Source organism: Alosa alosa, chromosome 23 (genome assembly GCF_017589495.1).
Source record: "Alosa alosa isolate M-15738 ecotype Scorff River chromosome 23, AALO_Geno_1.1, whole genome shotgun sequence".
Lineage (NCBI taxonomy): Eukaryota > Metazoa > Chordata > Actinopteri > Clupeiformes > Clupeidae > Alosa > Alosa alosa.
Window position 1 is genome coordinate 24,599,327 of NC_063211.1, and position 15,865 is coordinate 24,615,191.

Sequence of the window (15,865 nt, forward strand, 5' to 3'; positions counted from 1 at the left end):
TAATAATCTGAGTGTTGCCTATCTTGCTGTCTAACAACACTGTCTAAATAGACAATATTTTTATTTCTTTAAACTCAATTTGCAAAACTATTTTGTTTCCACTAACTTTAATCTTTTGACATAAAACAGAAGGGATGGTTTAGTTTGCAGTTTAATAATGCTACTGCAGTCAGCAGCAGTCCTTAACAGGCAATGCGCGTGTTTACCAGTTGCTATGGGAACGAAAGTTTGTTTGTCTCTCTCCATCCACCGCTGCGTAGCTGGCTGCTTGTTGATAGTTTGATGCATCTTGTGTGTGTCCAACTTTTGTCGTGCCGACGGACCTGCAGTGACATAACTAACGAACTACTAAGTTAGCTATTTGCTGGTATACATCTACTGGTAATTTGTTTGATTCACTGATCGCAACTTCGCCGAGTAGGCTAGATGAGCAGGTGGGTAACGTCAACGTTTTGGCTCGCCCGTTTCTGTCGCCGCAGGACTTGAACTAGCAGCGATAACTAACGTTATGCGTAAAATCCTTTATTTGGCGACAAGTAGCCTAGTAGTCTACTACTACACATATCTCTGCAAGACTATTTGTGCGTGTCGAATGACATATTGAGTAGCCTAGACCTGATGTAGCCTATCTTTTGTTTGCCTCAACCAGACCAACGATACAATGTATCGGGACGTCCACAAATGGTCGCTCTGAATCAAAGGTAGGCTATGTATTTTTGGGAAATGGCCTTTCACAAAATTAATTTCTTAGCCCACTGACGTCGAATTATACTAAGTGTAAGCTGATATGCACTCTTATGCTAGGCTATTTATCTAGTATTTGTGTGTCTGTCTGTCTTTCTGTCTGGTCTGTGTCAATCTCTGCCTGTGTATCTTTGTGCGCATGTGCGTTTATTTTTCAGGGCTCGCTCGCCACACAGTTAAACACAGTAAATGCTGGAGGAGGTAAGCTAATACATTCAATGCAAACTTACTAAATCTGTGTGGCTCTGACCTTTTGGATCGCACAAATCACCTTGCAATAATTGCAGCCCCGACGGAAATTGACTGCATATGTTTGCCTTGCTCCACAGAGCCCGCGCCTAATGAGTCCATCCACAGTAAATCACGGTAGGTGTAGCCTTATGTCCACAGAATTTAACCTATTGAAGGCTGCTACCTTATCTGGTTCTCAAACGAAGCACATGGGATAAAACGTAAATTCATTCGTGGTACAATAGTGCTTTTTGTCATCTTGACTTTAAACAAACTTTATTTTGTCAGTTAAAAACGGACACAAGGCCTAAATATTTTTTTAGATGTTGGCTGTAGTAGGCGGCAGGCCTGTCAGATGCCATGGTTTTCACAACAATGAGTCTGTCTCCTGCTCAGGGCAGTGGCAAGGACTGTTCTTAATGCAACTGGAAAAGACCAGAAAGTCACCAAAACAACCAGATCTCCAAAAGCAAAGTTGCATGGGTAAGAAAGGCAAAAAGAAATCTGATTGATCATTATTGTAGATTTAGCAACCTAAAACTTTTGTAGTTTGCCATGTGCAAAAGGAAAAATTGAGTTGTTGTAAACGTAAAACAGGAGACCTATCTTTTTTGTTTTGTTACATTTCTAAACCTTAATTTTCTTCACATCTGTAAATATAGGGCTACATTTGCAAGGAGAAGCATAATTCAGGTCAAGTCTGCTATTATCGTTTTGAATCACTTGTGTGAGATTTCAGAGACTTCATAACTTTACATCCCTTTTCCTCTCGGTCTCGTTCAGTTTGCTGCTCAATGAGGCATAGCAGTGAAAAACTGTAAAAAAGGGTCACCAATAAATTATTTTTCCTCCTATTCCACTGAACCATTCCAGTACTGGAGAGCATGCAATATCCCCAGCCCTGCCCCATAAAGATGAGACAGAGAGTGGGTGTAGAACAGTTAAACAGCCGGGCTCTGATGCTCAGTTTCAGCCTCCAGCTTCCAGTAAGTGAACGACTCTGTGCTACAGGTCACCAAGCACACACTTTATTTCTTGTCACAGCTCCTTATAAAATGTCTGTTAATTACATGGCATAAACAGAAAAACAATGCCACAGAATGTCAGAGGAGACAAAATAATTGACACATTTTCTGAGTCACAATGAGAAGTCCATAACCATGAGTGTTCCTTCCCATCCCACCTGCTAAGATTTGTCTGTACGGTGAAGCATGCATTTACAGAGGTCCATATTTGTTGGAACATTTTCAGCTGGGTCAGCATGTCAGGCCGATGTATTGAGACAGGCGAGTGCTGCGCCACGGCCGGCGATGGTGGTGACAGAACAGCACAAAGAGCAGGTGAATGCCCCCTCAGCCTCACGCACTACGCGTGGGGAGTGCGATCATAGTAGCGGCACTTCCGACATCCAGGCTCAACTTCAGCGGGACCAAAGGCCCAGTGAGGAGGAGGAGGAGGAGGAAGTGGAGTACAGTGAGGGGCCTGTGCACACTGCTCCTTTAGAGCTTCTGGCTGAGGTAACTTATCTCACAACAGGATGAGACTCACCTGAGGTGCGTTCAAATTCGCAAACATAGGCGAACGTTTGCAAACACTCAGTCTGAGGAGGTAGTTCTTCAGTCGTCAGTCTGAGGAGGTAGTTCTTCAGTGGTCAGTCTGAGGAGGTAGTTCTTCAGTGGTCAGTCTGAGGAGGTAGTTCTTCAGTCTTCAGTCTGAGGAGGTAGTTCTTTAGTGGTCAGTCTGAAGAGGTAGTTCTTCAGTCTTCAGTCTGAGGAGGTAGTTCTTCAGTCGTCAGTCTGAGGAGGTAGTTCTTCGCAAACATACAGTGGAGCTGGGCGTGAGCTTGACGAAGGTAACAATGCAATTACTGTTACAAATGGAATTCACATCAAATCACTCAAATTTAACTGTTCAGAAAAAAAAAACTTTCGCCAATGTTTGCCGAATTTGAATGCACCTCAGGTTTCCCTTCCACACTCACTTAAAGAACATTTAAGGCAATCAAGCAGTTTTTGAGAGAAAATGTTTTGCTTCATGTGGCAATTTAGCATGGTGTGTTTGTGTGTGTGTGTGTGTGTGTGTGTGTGTGTGTGTGTGTGTGTGTGTGTGTGTGTGTGTGTGTGTGTGTGTGTGTGTGCACCCATGTATATGTGTTAATACACACATGCTTGTATATGTGGTTGTGTTTGGACATACAGTATATGTGAGACAGGCTTACGTATAAGCTCCTGTCAGGTAAACAAAAATATTAAATACTCTAAAGTTAAAGCTGGATATGTCATCCAGTGGGAAGTGTAATCCAACGTCAGTCAACCACTTCTTCATGATGGAAAAAAATAATTTTGTACATCTACATGTTTGGATTTCTCCCTCCAGTTCTTGAAAGCGGTGATGGAGAAGGACTACCCGCTATCTCAGAAGCTCTGTCAGATGAGTAAGTGGACTAAAGTCACTGGAAATGTCACACCCCTAACTGTGTTTGCTCTACACAGTGATCAATGGCTACAAAATATTCTGTTTTTAATAGACTGAAGTTGATGTCAATTGTATAATCCCTCTGTCTACACACACACACACACACACTGTTTGACACACACAGACACACACACACACACACACACACACACACACTTACTGTCTGCTGGGAGATCTCAGTAACAGCTATAAGTGCTCACAGCCCACAAATCTACCCATTAAATGGTTGGCTGTACTGGTGGCAAAGATAATGACTAATTCTTTAAAATGAAACGATAAAAATTCCTCATGCGGTGACGAGGCTGCTTTCTCTCCTCTAATGATTGATACTCTCACCATGGCTGAGTTGAACTGAGCTGCTGTGGTAATATAATTTTAATTGTTGATCATTTACCTAGTTATAATAGCTCTGCACAGAAGCATGTCTTAAATTTGTCCATAGATAGAAAGATTTCCTTTCGACTGCAGTCTGGAGCACAAGGCGTCTTGTATCTCAGGTTGTCTGCCTGACTCAACTACTGTTGGTCATCAAATTTATCCCTTTTCCATCTTTCTTTTTTTCTTTCTTTCCCTTCTTTTCACAGTTCTCATTTATGAGCCAGAAAACCCAGAGGCAAAAGTGTTCATGCCACTTATTGAAGAGAGATTACTGATCGGTAAGTCAGAAGGACAAATCATACTCATGGTCTCTCTCTCTCTCTCTCTCTCTCTCTCTCTCTCTCTCTCTCTCTCTCTCTCTCTCTCTCTCTCTCTGTAGATATGATCATTCACAGCTTTGTAATAAAACCTCTTTTAACTCTATGTAGTTGTTATTGTTTCATTTCCATAGCCCCAGAATCGGTTTATTCTGCTTCTCTAACTGTATCCTATGGCCTAAAATTGAGTGATTTACATTTTTATTAGAAAATTAGAAGATTGTGTCTTCCACTCTTCTCTTATATTTTAATCATCCTCTTCTTTACGGAGCCAGGCAGCTGCATGGCTATTAATGTCTTTAACCATGCCAAATTGATAATTGCTTTCTAAATGTTATAAGTTGTGGGCAGATTAAAAGTTGATTAAGGGCATCGTTTGTCTTACATGTAAAAAGGTGATATAAACTGAAAGGAAAAAAAAGTTAAGAGCAGGGGATTAATATTAAGTGTAATGAAGTACTTACTTAAAGCTAAGATAATGGCAAGCATGTCATATTTTAAAAGGATTTTATGTTCCACATTGTCCCAGTTACAGAGCCTAAGCCATCCATAGCTGGCCACTCCCCAGTGTTACCATCGGTTACTGTATGGTTTTGTATGGGGCAGATTGAGTTCATTAGCAAGTTTATCTCTTGCTAGTTTCACATCTTTGAAATGCTCACCAGCACAAGAGGCAGAGGAGCAGAGGGGACAGGACGATACAGGTTGCAGCAGTGAGGAAGAAGACGACAACCCTGATGATGATGATGATGATGATGATGATGGTGATGAGCATGATGATGACAGTGATGATAGTGAAGAGCAGACGGACAACTCTGAGAGTTCCTCTTCATCGTCCCCGTCCTCTGAAGAGGACAGCGATGAGTTGGAGGAGGAGAAGAGAGTGAGTGAGGAGCAGGAGCGCTGTAAGAGAGCAGCGGTCATCCCATAGTGTTGGACAGCCGTGTCTCGGCCCAGTTTTCTCTCTGTTACTCACTTACTCCTGCTGTGTGTGTGTGCATGCATTTATTTATGTAATATAATATTAAAAACACACAGACATATTCACACACACATTTAGTGTTGAAAACTGCTTTATTCTATTAAAAATAAAAAAATAAGATGTTAATTTGGCAAGTGGTTGATGAGCTTTTGTTCTTCTCTTGCTAAAAGATACAAACTTTTCACACTGCATCACTTAAATGACTTTATGTGTTATCATCAACTACTATTCAATGAAACACATCTGAACCAGCTTCCACTCTTTTTTCTCTTCCTCCATTTGTCTTCAAGTTCACTTTTTGGAGTAGTGTGTTTTGAAATGACACCCTGTTTATCAGGAGGGTCACTCTTTCTAGGTCATTCTGTATCTTCTAACAGTGTGTGCACCTAAGGAGTGAGGTAGGTCACTCCATGTGTTAAAATGGAAAAAAATAAAATTATATATTATTACTATCTATGTCCCCTTACTGACTGTAATATGTTGCATGATTTTATGAAATTACGATGTATTGCGACATCATGCAAGTCAAATTTGTAGTTTCTTATGTCTCATTCCATCAAACTACAGATCCGCTACCCGATCTGGCAAACTTACATAGTGCGGTTATAGCCGATCGAGGGCCGAGAAGCGAATGCAGAAGTGCCGTTCACCCTGTTACGAGTTGATGAACCACGGAAACAATTTTGGAAACATTATTTTAAGGTACAAAAAACTCTTTGGTGTTGCTTTAACTACTATGGTTTTGGGAAACGCATCCCTAATGTCTAAGTGCACGTGTTAGTGCATCTGATCATTTCTGGATAATGATGCTGCCCGATGTTAATCTGTTACTGAGCGTAAATAGTTTTTATAGTCTGACGTCTGAAGTGTCAGCGCTGCTAATTTCTGGTAAATGATGCCACCCGATGGCATGTTAATTAATCATCTTTTGCCGCCACCTACAGGTGTGAGGTGAAGGAACTTTCAAGTGCCCTTACATGTTAGTATGTCCATTGCGAAGTTTCTAAGACCAAATGCTATTGCATAGTAGTGTTTACCTCTTAAGCTACACACTTGATAAACAAATCAATATATTGAAAATACATAGACAAATGTTACTTGTTGTCTCCAGAAATTCCATTGGCAGAGATCCTAAACAGGGTTTAGAAACAAATAAATAAATAACGTGGTTGTGTAAGCCACATGCGCACTAAAACGTTTTAAGCCCAGCGTTCGTCATAACTGAAGTCACGGATCGTGTAGTTTCGCAAGAACCTGTAGCCAACCGGAGCCGTCCAAGTGCTGAATCCAGAGAAGCGCAACTGCGTCGCGTCTACGGGCGCCCTTGGGTAACATTACCATTTCAAAATCCAAGGACATTCTCATGACATTGAGCGTGTTATGGCAGTTAAACACCATGCACTGAAACATACAAGGTCATCATCCTATAGATGACTATTACACCCGTGAGCAGGTGTTCCTCATATCCCACAGCCTTGAAGATGCAAATCGATTTATTCAATAGTAGTCTATGTCATATTATTGAACTACACATGTAATTAAACATGTAAAAAATCCAAATTGGATGTTTTGATTGTCGAGAAAGGTGATTTTACAGTTAGCCTCAGGTTTGACAGTTTGAAGACATTTAAACAAGAAAGAAAGGCAGCCGTTTTTGTATGATTTTGACTGAAGCATATGAAGGGCTTTCAACATGTATAATCATAAAAAAACTACTATAGGGATCCATATTAATATTCACAGTTGCTATCCATCATTCCTCAACGAGAGTGTCAGTGTCCACGATATTGATTCTTTGGCGCCACCCCGTGGACTTAAGATCGCTTGTGACTCTCACATTCTAATATAGGCTATTGAAACTACTCAATATAGACTTTCCTCCATTTCAATCTCCATTTCCATTTCAATCCATTCAAATACTGTTTAAAATGATAGTCCATGAAGTGAAGTGTACAGGGCTGATATCTCCCGGTGATCTCGCACTCACAAACAGAGTATGCCATTATGATGTCCTGCACAACAAAACACCACCAATGAAATCATAGAAAGAGAGAGAAAGAGGAAACATTATACGCTTTGTTTTGGCTGCAGGCTCTCGGTTGCCCCCGCCCCCGCCCCTCTGTCTCTCTCCTTCTATCTTCTCTCCTCCTCCTCCTTCACTGAATGGCTTTGTTTTATGGATGTAATGTGTTGCTCATAGGGTCAAACTTGTCCTGTCCACCAGTGTGCGTGGGATTCCTCACTAATATAAATCCCGAAGGACCAACACCAGCGAGGAAAGTCACGTCCAAAGACCAAGCGCAACGATCCACCGCTGGTTATTCTGCACAAAGTGGATTTGCTCAATACCCTACTTGGGGGCCAGTTTCAGATCGGAGGAGGAACGGGAGACTCACGCGTGCACACGTAGAAACGGATAAAAAAAAGTCTATTAATGTGCTTTCTGGTAAAAGATAAATAGAAACAACAAACAATACAAACTTCGTTTGGAAAACGTGCAGCACTGGATGGGTCTTTCCGAATTAATATTTGGATGTTGTTCTTTGGGAGTGTTTCTCAACTCTGACCACTGCGCGGCTACAAGGTGTTACTCCGGCTCTGCCTTCCTAGTTGGATTCTAGCGAGCAGTCAGAACACCTGTGACTGGCATTACGGTAAGGACATCAGAAACAGCCTATTCATTTATATTCTTCTATGCGGGTTATGTCACGTTTATCAACAGCTGTCATGTTTATGTGTCCGATAAAACGTTTGAACGGATGAAAACAGTAGCCTAATTATGAAATGAATGGACTTTTCCTAGAACATCTAAACAAACGACCTGTCGATTGGGATGTCTTATTTCTATGCTTTCTTAACGAAATCTAATTGAAACATAATTAAGATATCATTAGTTACGGAGCATGTGGTAATTTTAAGCACGGCGATAGCGTTCGTTCATTCACAATTTCTCACACACGATGACATTGACTGATGGTCGCTGGCTGGAGTTATTTGAAGATAATCTGAATTGGGGAATCGATATGGTATTTTGTAAATCAATCGTTCGAGCTCTTTTTCCAATGGGCCATTAATCAAATAAGACTGCGCTGTCATCGAAAATATTTAAATAACTAGCCTAATTCTATGCTCCATAACTTAATTTCGTTATTTTTTGTTACCAATTGTTTCACAAGGGCAGCTATAATGTCATATTTTTCCATTACGACACGATTAATTGCAGGCATTGTACATACAATATTGTCCAATACGGTTTGATTTATAGACTTCGTTTTTAAAAGCGCTTGGCTCTTTGAGGCAATTAAGTTGGACTTCATGGTCTGGTGCGCCCCGTTTGACTGCAACGCCCAGAGCGAGCTAGCTACCTAGGACGACAGAAGAGGTTGTCCATCTGCGAGAAATAAACTTCATCCGAAACTTGGCATGGTGTCCAGATGTACTCCGGGAGTCAATTTCGTAGTTATAGGGGGGCTCGTGACCCATTAATAGCCACCACTGACACATTTTCTGTCTCTTGGCTGCGCATAATTGAATGCGCGCGATGTTATCGCCGACCACATTTCTGCACTTGACAGAAGACGGAGCCTCCGTCCCGCTAGCATTGGGCTATGTGAATAGCGAGAGACGAATAGTCTCTTTCACAGACACTGATTTATCACGTTGGACCATTTTGGAATTTCGATTGACGCTCAAGAACCAATGTGGCTGATTGTGTATATAAACTACTGGGCAGTGCTTCTTGTTTCACCAAATGCGTATTCTGGTTCTAGAGTTGGGAAATAATACATAAAATAATACCGCAGTTTAGGCTACTATGAAGGGGTGATTGTTTTGTGATGACATGGTCGTTTGTTTCTACAAACATTTCTATTTTCCTTGCAGTGCCCCATTTGATCTCTTAGTCCAGCTTCAACGGGTTTTGGCTGCGGGTGACAGCACGCACGTTCAAGTGTATTGTCCCGCTTTGGCAAACTGATGGCGGCTTCAGCACCTTCCTCCTCTGCCGGCGACCCGGATCCCAACTCGACTAATTTACGACCACCATCTACAAGTAGGTCTCCTTCATGAAGCACGTCTGGCTCGGGTTGTTTACACCCTGTGCAGCAGCATTTATCACCCGCTAAAAAAATCAAGCTGTGGAATGTCTATTATCTGACAGATCGCATGCATTGCACCCCAACTTATATCATGTCATTGTAAGTCGCTTTGGACAAAAGCATCTGCTAAGAACCATAAACATAAACATATTTGTTTATAAGTGGCGCGAGTAAGCCTACCCTGATAACATGTTAAAAATAAAAAATACAAAACCCCATGACACAAGTATGGGTGCAGCGTGTCCCAAATGATATAGCATACCAAACAAGACTAATACCGAATATAAGTATTATTTAGCCTGCTGGGTTTTAATGTCAATCCTTATAATTAATCCAATCGCTGTTCATACCAATAAACAATAAAATTTGATAGTTTATTGGTATATACAGCCTACTGTAGCCTACAAAATAATAATAATAATAATATTATTATTATTATTATTATTATTTACATGATTATTTCTTGGATTATTTTCATTTTCTATAAAATGAAATCTGTTTTGTTTTTTTCACTTAAATGTAGTAGGCTAAGAAAGAACCATTATCCCCGCTGTTGGAGTTTGTTGGGTTCTGTATAATTAAATGGAAAATAGGTCTGATTGCAGCCACTCGTAATGACTCACGCATTTTGTTCTCTTTTAATGGAACTGGCAATGTTCGAGCTGTAATCAGGCATCGAGTACTTGACGACTTGAATGACATAATTGATTTAAATTACTGCAGGCTCCCTTCTTTTCCTTTTATGTCTTTCTTCAGTAAAACCATGCTTAAAACGGTACATTTTACCTTTATTCGATATGGAAGTAAAATGCAGACCTATTTCCACTATATGATGGTTAGTACTTTGAAAGGATGAAAAGAATGGATTGAATATATAGGCCTATATTTTGTGTGTGTGTGTGTGTGTGTGTGTGTGTGTGTGTGTGTGTGTGTACACTGCTGCTGGTCGTGTTGCCATTATCTCCCTGCCACGCTCTATCTCACGCGCACTGACCTGAGGCGGCACGCTCTGTCAGTGTCGCGGCAAGGGGCTGACAGCTATACGCCTCGAGCCGGCACCAACTGAGCCGAACCGCCTGAGGTCCAAACACCAACAGCCACAACAACAACACAATCCATACCAGTCACTCGCCTCTAAAACGTGTGCATGTGGATTTACCTCCATAACCCATCAATCAGTGAGGACATATTTAGACTTTGCATCCAAGTCCAACCTGCTTTTCTGCACGATACACAAGTCTTACATGAAGTCATAAGCTGTGTTTTAATATCATGCAAAGAATACTCCTGTTCTTTTATTTCTCATAATGTTTGAGTGTATTTTCATTTTCCATTATCCCTAATGGTTATTTTCTGCATACACATCTGATTGCAAAATGCTGATTGCCTGCTGCTAGACAGGCCCACGGGCGTGCTTGGCTCTTAAGATGCTAAATTCTAGACGCTTTTCGTAGCCCTTTCTCTGGCCGCCGGACGGCCAATCATGCAAGTCTCCGCCAGTCAAACACCGCGTCTCACCCAATTAATTTCTGCACTCGTTCCCGACCTCATTTCATGGCCGTTTATTTTAAAGCGCCGCTTTGCCGGATGTGTGCCAGCGTTCATTAGCCCCCTCGCCTCTCTGATGGCCTCTATTGATTGCCTGGCGGAATCGGAGAATTCTCGAATGTGACTGAGTATTACAGCTGCCCCCCACACACACACACACACACACATACACATAACACACCAGCAAAGCGCCGCTTCCAAACAGCCATCCCCTCTCGAGCTCACGCTGCCTGCCTCCGGCCTTCTGCTCTGCTTCTCCTCCATTTCGCGCTGCTTCCGAGCCATCCCCACCACCAGCGAGTGAGAGTCAGCATACTCAAATCAAAATGTCGGTTATTCAATAGTTCTCCCAAACGTCTCGTTTTAGCATATGATGCATGGTGCGGCGTAGCACATGGCTGCACGAGGAAGCTGGGGATGAAGATATGCGGTAAGTTGGATACGCCTCTTACGCACACCTACACTGTCCTACTCCTCAGGTCAGGTCACAAGTTGAGCATGAATAAAGGCTATTTATATTATGTATATGAAAAACCAAACTAGTCCCCGAATGACATGTTTTTGTCGACCTTGTTCTTTATGTTCCTCTTTCTTCCAACTGTGTATCTTGTATGATGGTGTATGTAAGGAAACAAGGGGGGGGCGAACTGTCACTGCCTATTCCCATCTCACCAAAGGTCAGCGGCGCACAGTCATTTAGCCCGTAGGCCACACAGGGTATGCGGGCGGAGGCTTTTGTCTCCCCCTGTTCGCACCATGTCTCCTTGCATCTCTGAAGATGGCTTTTATTCATTGAACAAAGCCAGCCAACAAAAGACAACATCTCTCTCTCTCTCTCTCTGCCCCCTGAAAATATGTTGCATGCATGCTTTCAAGGTTCTATATATTTTTAAAAAAACTATTAAAACATGCATATTTTAACATGGCATGTAGTCTGAAGTAAAATTAGGCCATAATAAATTCTGACTCAGTGACAGCGTGGACTGCCCTTTGGGTTTGCTTTTCTAATTCAGGATGCTGTGCGGCGTGGGATGTCATTTAATTGTTCCGGTATGCAGGCTGACGATTTTGTCTCCTGGTCTCTGCTAGGCACCTCGCTGATACACCTGACAGGGTTTTACAGCCCGATAAAATATTCTGAGGAAGTGGACATAACGGTGATCCTCGAGTATAACGTGTGGTCTAAAACTTACCTTAGATATTATATATTCGGCAGCTATAGGCATCAATCTGAACGCAGTCTTAAACATAACATACTCTTCAGGTGAACCCAAGTCGATTCTTCTGGATGTTTTCAAGGACTGCCAAACAGATTTTATATACACCTACACTCAGATTACTTTTACTTTGACGTCAGAGGAATTCTCGTCCCTGGTTGGTTATCAACAAAAAGGTATAATTAGCTTTTCATGTTGACCCACATGTGTCGGCCTATTTTTAAAACACATAAAAGTGAAAAAAGTCAGATGCATGTATGCATTTTTTTCTGTTATATATTTATTTGGTCACTTGCTGGAAAGGATGCGCCATCTAGGCTAATGGATAATTACCAATGGAATGATCAATGTGGCAGCACAAAAATAGTAAAGAATCAATTTTTGTGCCTATTTATTGGCATATTTAAGCCATTTTGGAAATGCATGCAATATCCATGAATGGAACATTTTTCTTTTCGAATTATAGGCATTCATGTGTTATTCTAGAATGCAACATGAGTTGTAGTATATATCAATCATTTATTTTGATTGTTGGCTGCATTCTTTTCTCACGATGGTTGTTTTAAATTAAGACGGGAGTTTTCATCTTTTTTCCCTCAGATCCCCCAAAATATATAATTCTATAATATATATGCCTATAGGTATAAGCTATAACAACTATCTACATATTGACGCTAATTGCGCTCATGTCAACAGCTTGCACAGTTGACAAGAAGTCATAATCGACCTAAATAAAAAATAGTGTGTACTTTTCAACAATTACTGGCCTTTATCTGTCTGGAACGGTCCTTCCTGAAAATCACAGATTACTGCTGTTGTGATTAAAGCACCAAGCGGCAGCCTCCCGTTGTAGCGAGATAGATGAGATATGTCCGCATGCATCCAGGCGATAACAACCACACTATGGTAGCCTAGTGAAGACCGTCTGTATGTGGGAAGCATTTTTTTGTTGCTGTCACACACAGTTTCCACAGTTAATTGTTCCAAGTGGGTCATACGGGTTTACTGTTTAGGCCTTTTGAGACTATATACTATTATACAATTAGACCTTGTATAATTTAAAGCTATAGGCTACTGTTAATATTCGCGTTAATAAAACTGACGGTGCGTAAAGTTTTTTAAGGATTACAATCAAAATGTATTCATGGCTGGACTAGATCAAAATTAATTTTCATAATTTGTGTGTGTGTGTGTGTGTGTGTGTGCGCGCGCGCGTGTGTGTGTCCGTGTTGAACCCATATTTCCAGGTCTGCTTGTGGTAATGCATTACAAATCTTGTCAATAAAGTAGCTGCCATAAAATATCGCTTATACAACATTACCTTTTGAGGCGCGCGCACTCTATCAAACTGGTCCAAGGTGTCTTAATGGCATGGACCCACCACTGTGGCTGCGTCTCGGCAGGTTGTCAAGTGGAGTCGATGCGGGGTTGGGCGAGGAGGAGGAGTGGGGGTTTCGGACAAATTTACTGAGGCCCAAAGGTTTGAGGACTCCTCCCCGAAGCACCCCCTGTGAGCGAGTGAGCGTGTGGGTTGTAATGTGATCATTTGCCCCTACCCTGCCCCCTTGCTGCAAGGCTGTTGATTTCATACGACAAACCCCTTAGGGTTTCTGTAACTATAAATAGCACCCACTGTAAACATGGGGATCAACCCAAAGTATATATTGGCCTAACGGCTCCATCCTCGCATTCACAGTTTGCAACAGGAGAACATGAGTAACTTTTTTTCCAAGTGATTTCTTGAACCCTTACCGCAACCATGCTAAATAGTGACAACTGCCCGTTTCACCCCTCTTCTGCTCCCTGTAACAACGCAGGCTTCCTGCAAAAGAACAACAGTCTGGAGGAGAAGAGTCGTATCGTCAGTGCCCTTAAGGAGCAATCTTCAAAAAACGAACTCGAGAACAGCGAACGGGATGCCCGATTCAGGCGCACTGAGGTTGACTTCTCCAACCTTTTCGCTCGGGGTAAGTAACAGGCATGCATACTTGGTAGACTTCAAATGATTTCAGTTAAGTGTGTTATCACAGTTACTTTCTGATTGTAACGCCCATAACATCTCAAAAGAAACGCTAAAGTTATTAAACAGTTACTTTGGTAACGTGAACAGTTTACTTTAAAGTTATTTTGGGCTAAAACAATAGGCTATGTATATAGATGAGCGGCATCGCCTACTAAATACATGATGGTGTATTTATAATATACATATGCAAAACAAGAACATACATATCTTTACCAGATCTACTGCCGGCCAAAAATGGAGAGGAGCCCACCATGCAGTTCTTGCTGGAAGTTGTGGAGATCCTCACCAACTACGTGCGCAAGACCTTTGACAGGTCCACCAAAGTGCTGGACTTCCACCACCCGCACCAGCTGCTAGAGGGCATGGAGGGCTTCAACCTCGAGCTCTCTGACCAGCCAGAGTCACTTGAACAGATCCTTGTGGACTGCCGAGACACACTAAAATACGGCGTGCGGACAGGTAGGCTATGCTAAAACGAACATAGAAATTGGTTTCTGTACGCCAAATGTTTAGATGAAATGAAAATGAAAACAATCTCCTTTAAAATAGACAAACAGGCCCTTGTATGCACGTTTTGGTGATGTTAAAATCGACAGTTGTAGATCAATGTCATGATTTGGCTTAATCAGTCTATAAAATGGGCTTATTTTTATTTTATTTTTTGATGTCAGAATCGCGTCTTCATTTCAACATAGCTAAAAATGGGCCTGTGCGTGTTTAGTCAGGAGACTTTTTATGATAGTTCAGAGCTTACATACCTAGCTTACAAGTACCCTTTTAGTCGAGGCATTCCCGCCATAAAACAAATCACACCGACAGGTTATTGTACTCTGGGTAATTTTGTTGACTGCTTGTTTCTCTTTCAAATTAAACCACGACTGGCCTGTGGCTATTTAAAATGGTTTTACAATCACTTAAGCAGTTAGTTCCTCTAATAGGTGTCGCCTCATTTAAAACAAGGAACCCATATCAATGAGGCAAAACGTGTCGTGTTTTTCAGATAGAGGAAGAAATAAAACTTATCACGAAAGCAGTTGTTACAACCGCCCGAGAAAATGTGCTGTCCGTGGTGCTGAAACATGATGGGAACTAATTCCTGTTGAACTATCATTAAAAACAATTTCCTTCATTTAATCCGCTGCCACCACCACCCCTCTTTGGAGGGCAACGTTGTAGGCTATTATTTCAACTGCAAATTCAATATATTAAGTGAAGGACCAACCTACCCTATGATAATCCATGAACAGACAAACAATTTACATGAAACAGGCCATTTAAAATAAGGACCACATAATGTCCACGTAAATTCACGAGACAAAAAGTCTAAGCAAATTGTTTAATCATTGCAAATGCAGTCTGTATAGGCCTGCAGATCAGGCAGTTACCCATTTTTAGAACTGACTGATTTGCCTTTACCTTGGCTTCTCACATAACGCATTCCCAGAATGTGTCCCCACTCTTTGGTCGAAGTCCTGTGAAAGCGTTCAGCGACAGATATCTGGCCAGGATGAATCAAATATTATTTGGTCTATCCACCTATCAATACATAATTATACGTGTTCATCGGAACGTATCACGCAGACTAATGAGCCGCATTAAACGTGCTTTGCATGGAGGCGGGATGGGAGGACTCGTGAAAAGAACATCTGCTTTCTGTGGGCACAGCATGATACAGCCTTATGCAAATTGCACACAGCAAAACACAAAACAACATGGAATTCTTTCCCATTTTGCTTTAATTCACTTTCTTATCTACCTATCTATCTATCTATCTATCTATCTATCTATCTACCTTTAATTATGTTATCTGGTTCTTCTATTTTGTTTACAATACAATTTTATATTTTAAATAA

The 15,865-nt window shown here is 41.5% G+C and overlaps 2 protein-coding genes across 2 annotated transcripts in view; both read left to right on the plus strand.

Annotated features, from left to right (window-relative positions):
• The first annotated feature begins 209 nt into the window (after positions 1–209).
• Positions 210–5,380, plus strand: erich2 (glutamate-rich 2). The gene is made up of 10 exons (XM_048234672.1): positions 210–434; positions 650–701; positions 903–945; positions 1,074–1,110; positions 1,372–1,458; positions 1,849–1,961; positions 2,227–2,492; positions 3,352–3,409; positions 4,035–4,106; positions 4,811–5,380. Exons 1-10 carry the CDS (start codon positions 427–429, stop codon positions 5,074–5,076), a joined length of 1,002 nt encoding a protein of 333 aa, XP_048090629.1. The 5' UTR covers positions 210–426; the 3' UTR covers positions 5,077–5,380.
• Positions 5,381–7,291: 1,911 nt separating this feature from the next.
• Positions 7,292–15,865, plus strand: part of gad1b (glutamate decarboxylase 1b) — a 21,652-nt gene continuing 13,078 nt past the window's right edge. The window contains exons 1-5 of the mRNA XM_048235147.1: positions 7,292–7,781; positions 9,010–9,178; positions 11,140–11,202; positions 13,807–13,956; positions 14,229–14,471. Of these exons, the coding sequence (XP_048091104.1) occupies positions 9,103–9,178; positions 11,140–11,202; positions 13,807–13,956; positions 14,229–14,471 (532 nt within the window). The 5' untranslated portion in view covers positions 7,292–7,781; positions 9,010–9,102. The remainder of the gene's footprint in view (positions 7,782–9,009; positions 9,179–11,139; positions 11,203–13,806; positions 13,957–14,228; positions 14,472–15,865) is intronic.

Excerpts from the sequence above, each read along its gene's own strand:
- erich2 (XM_048234672.1), top strand. Across the intron at positions 702-902 it reads ATGGTCGCTCTGAATCAAAG|GGCTCGCTCGCCACACAGTT; the intron begins GTAGGCTATGTA and ends TTTATTTTTCAG. Across the intron at positions 946-1,073 it reads CACAGTAAATGCTGGAGGAG|AGCCCGCGCCTAATGAGTCC; the intron begins GTAAGCTAATAC and ends CTTGCTCCACAG.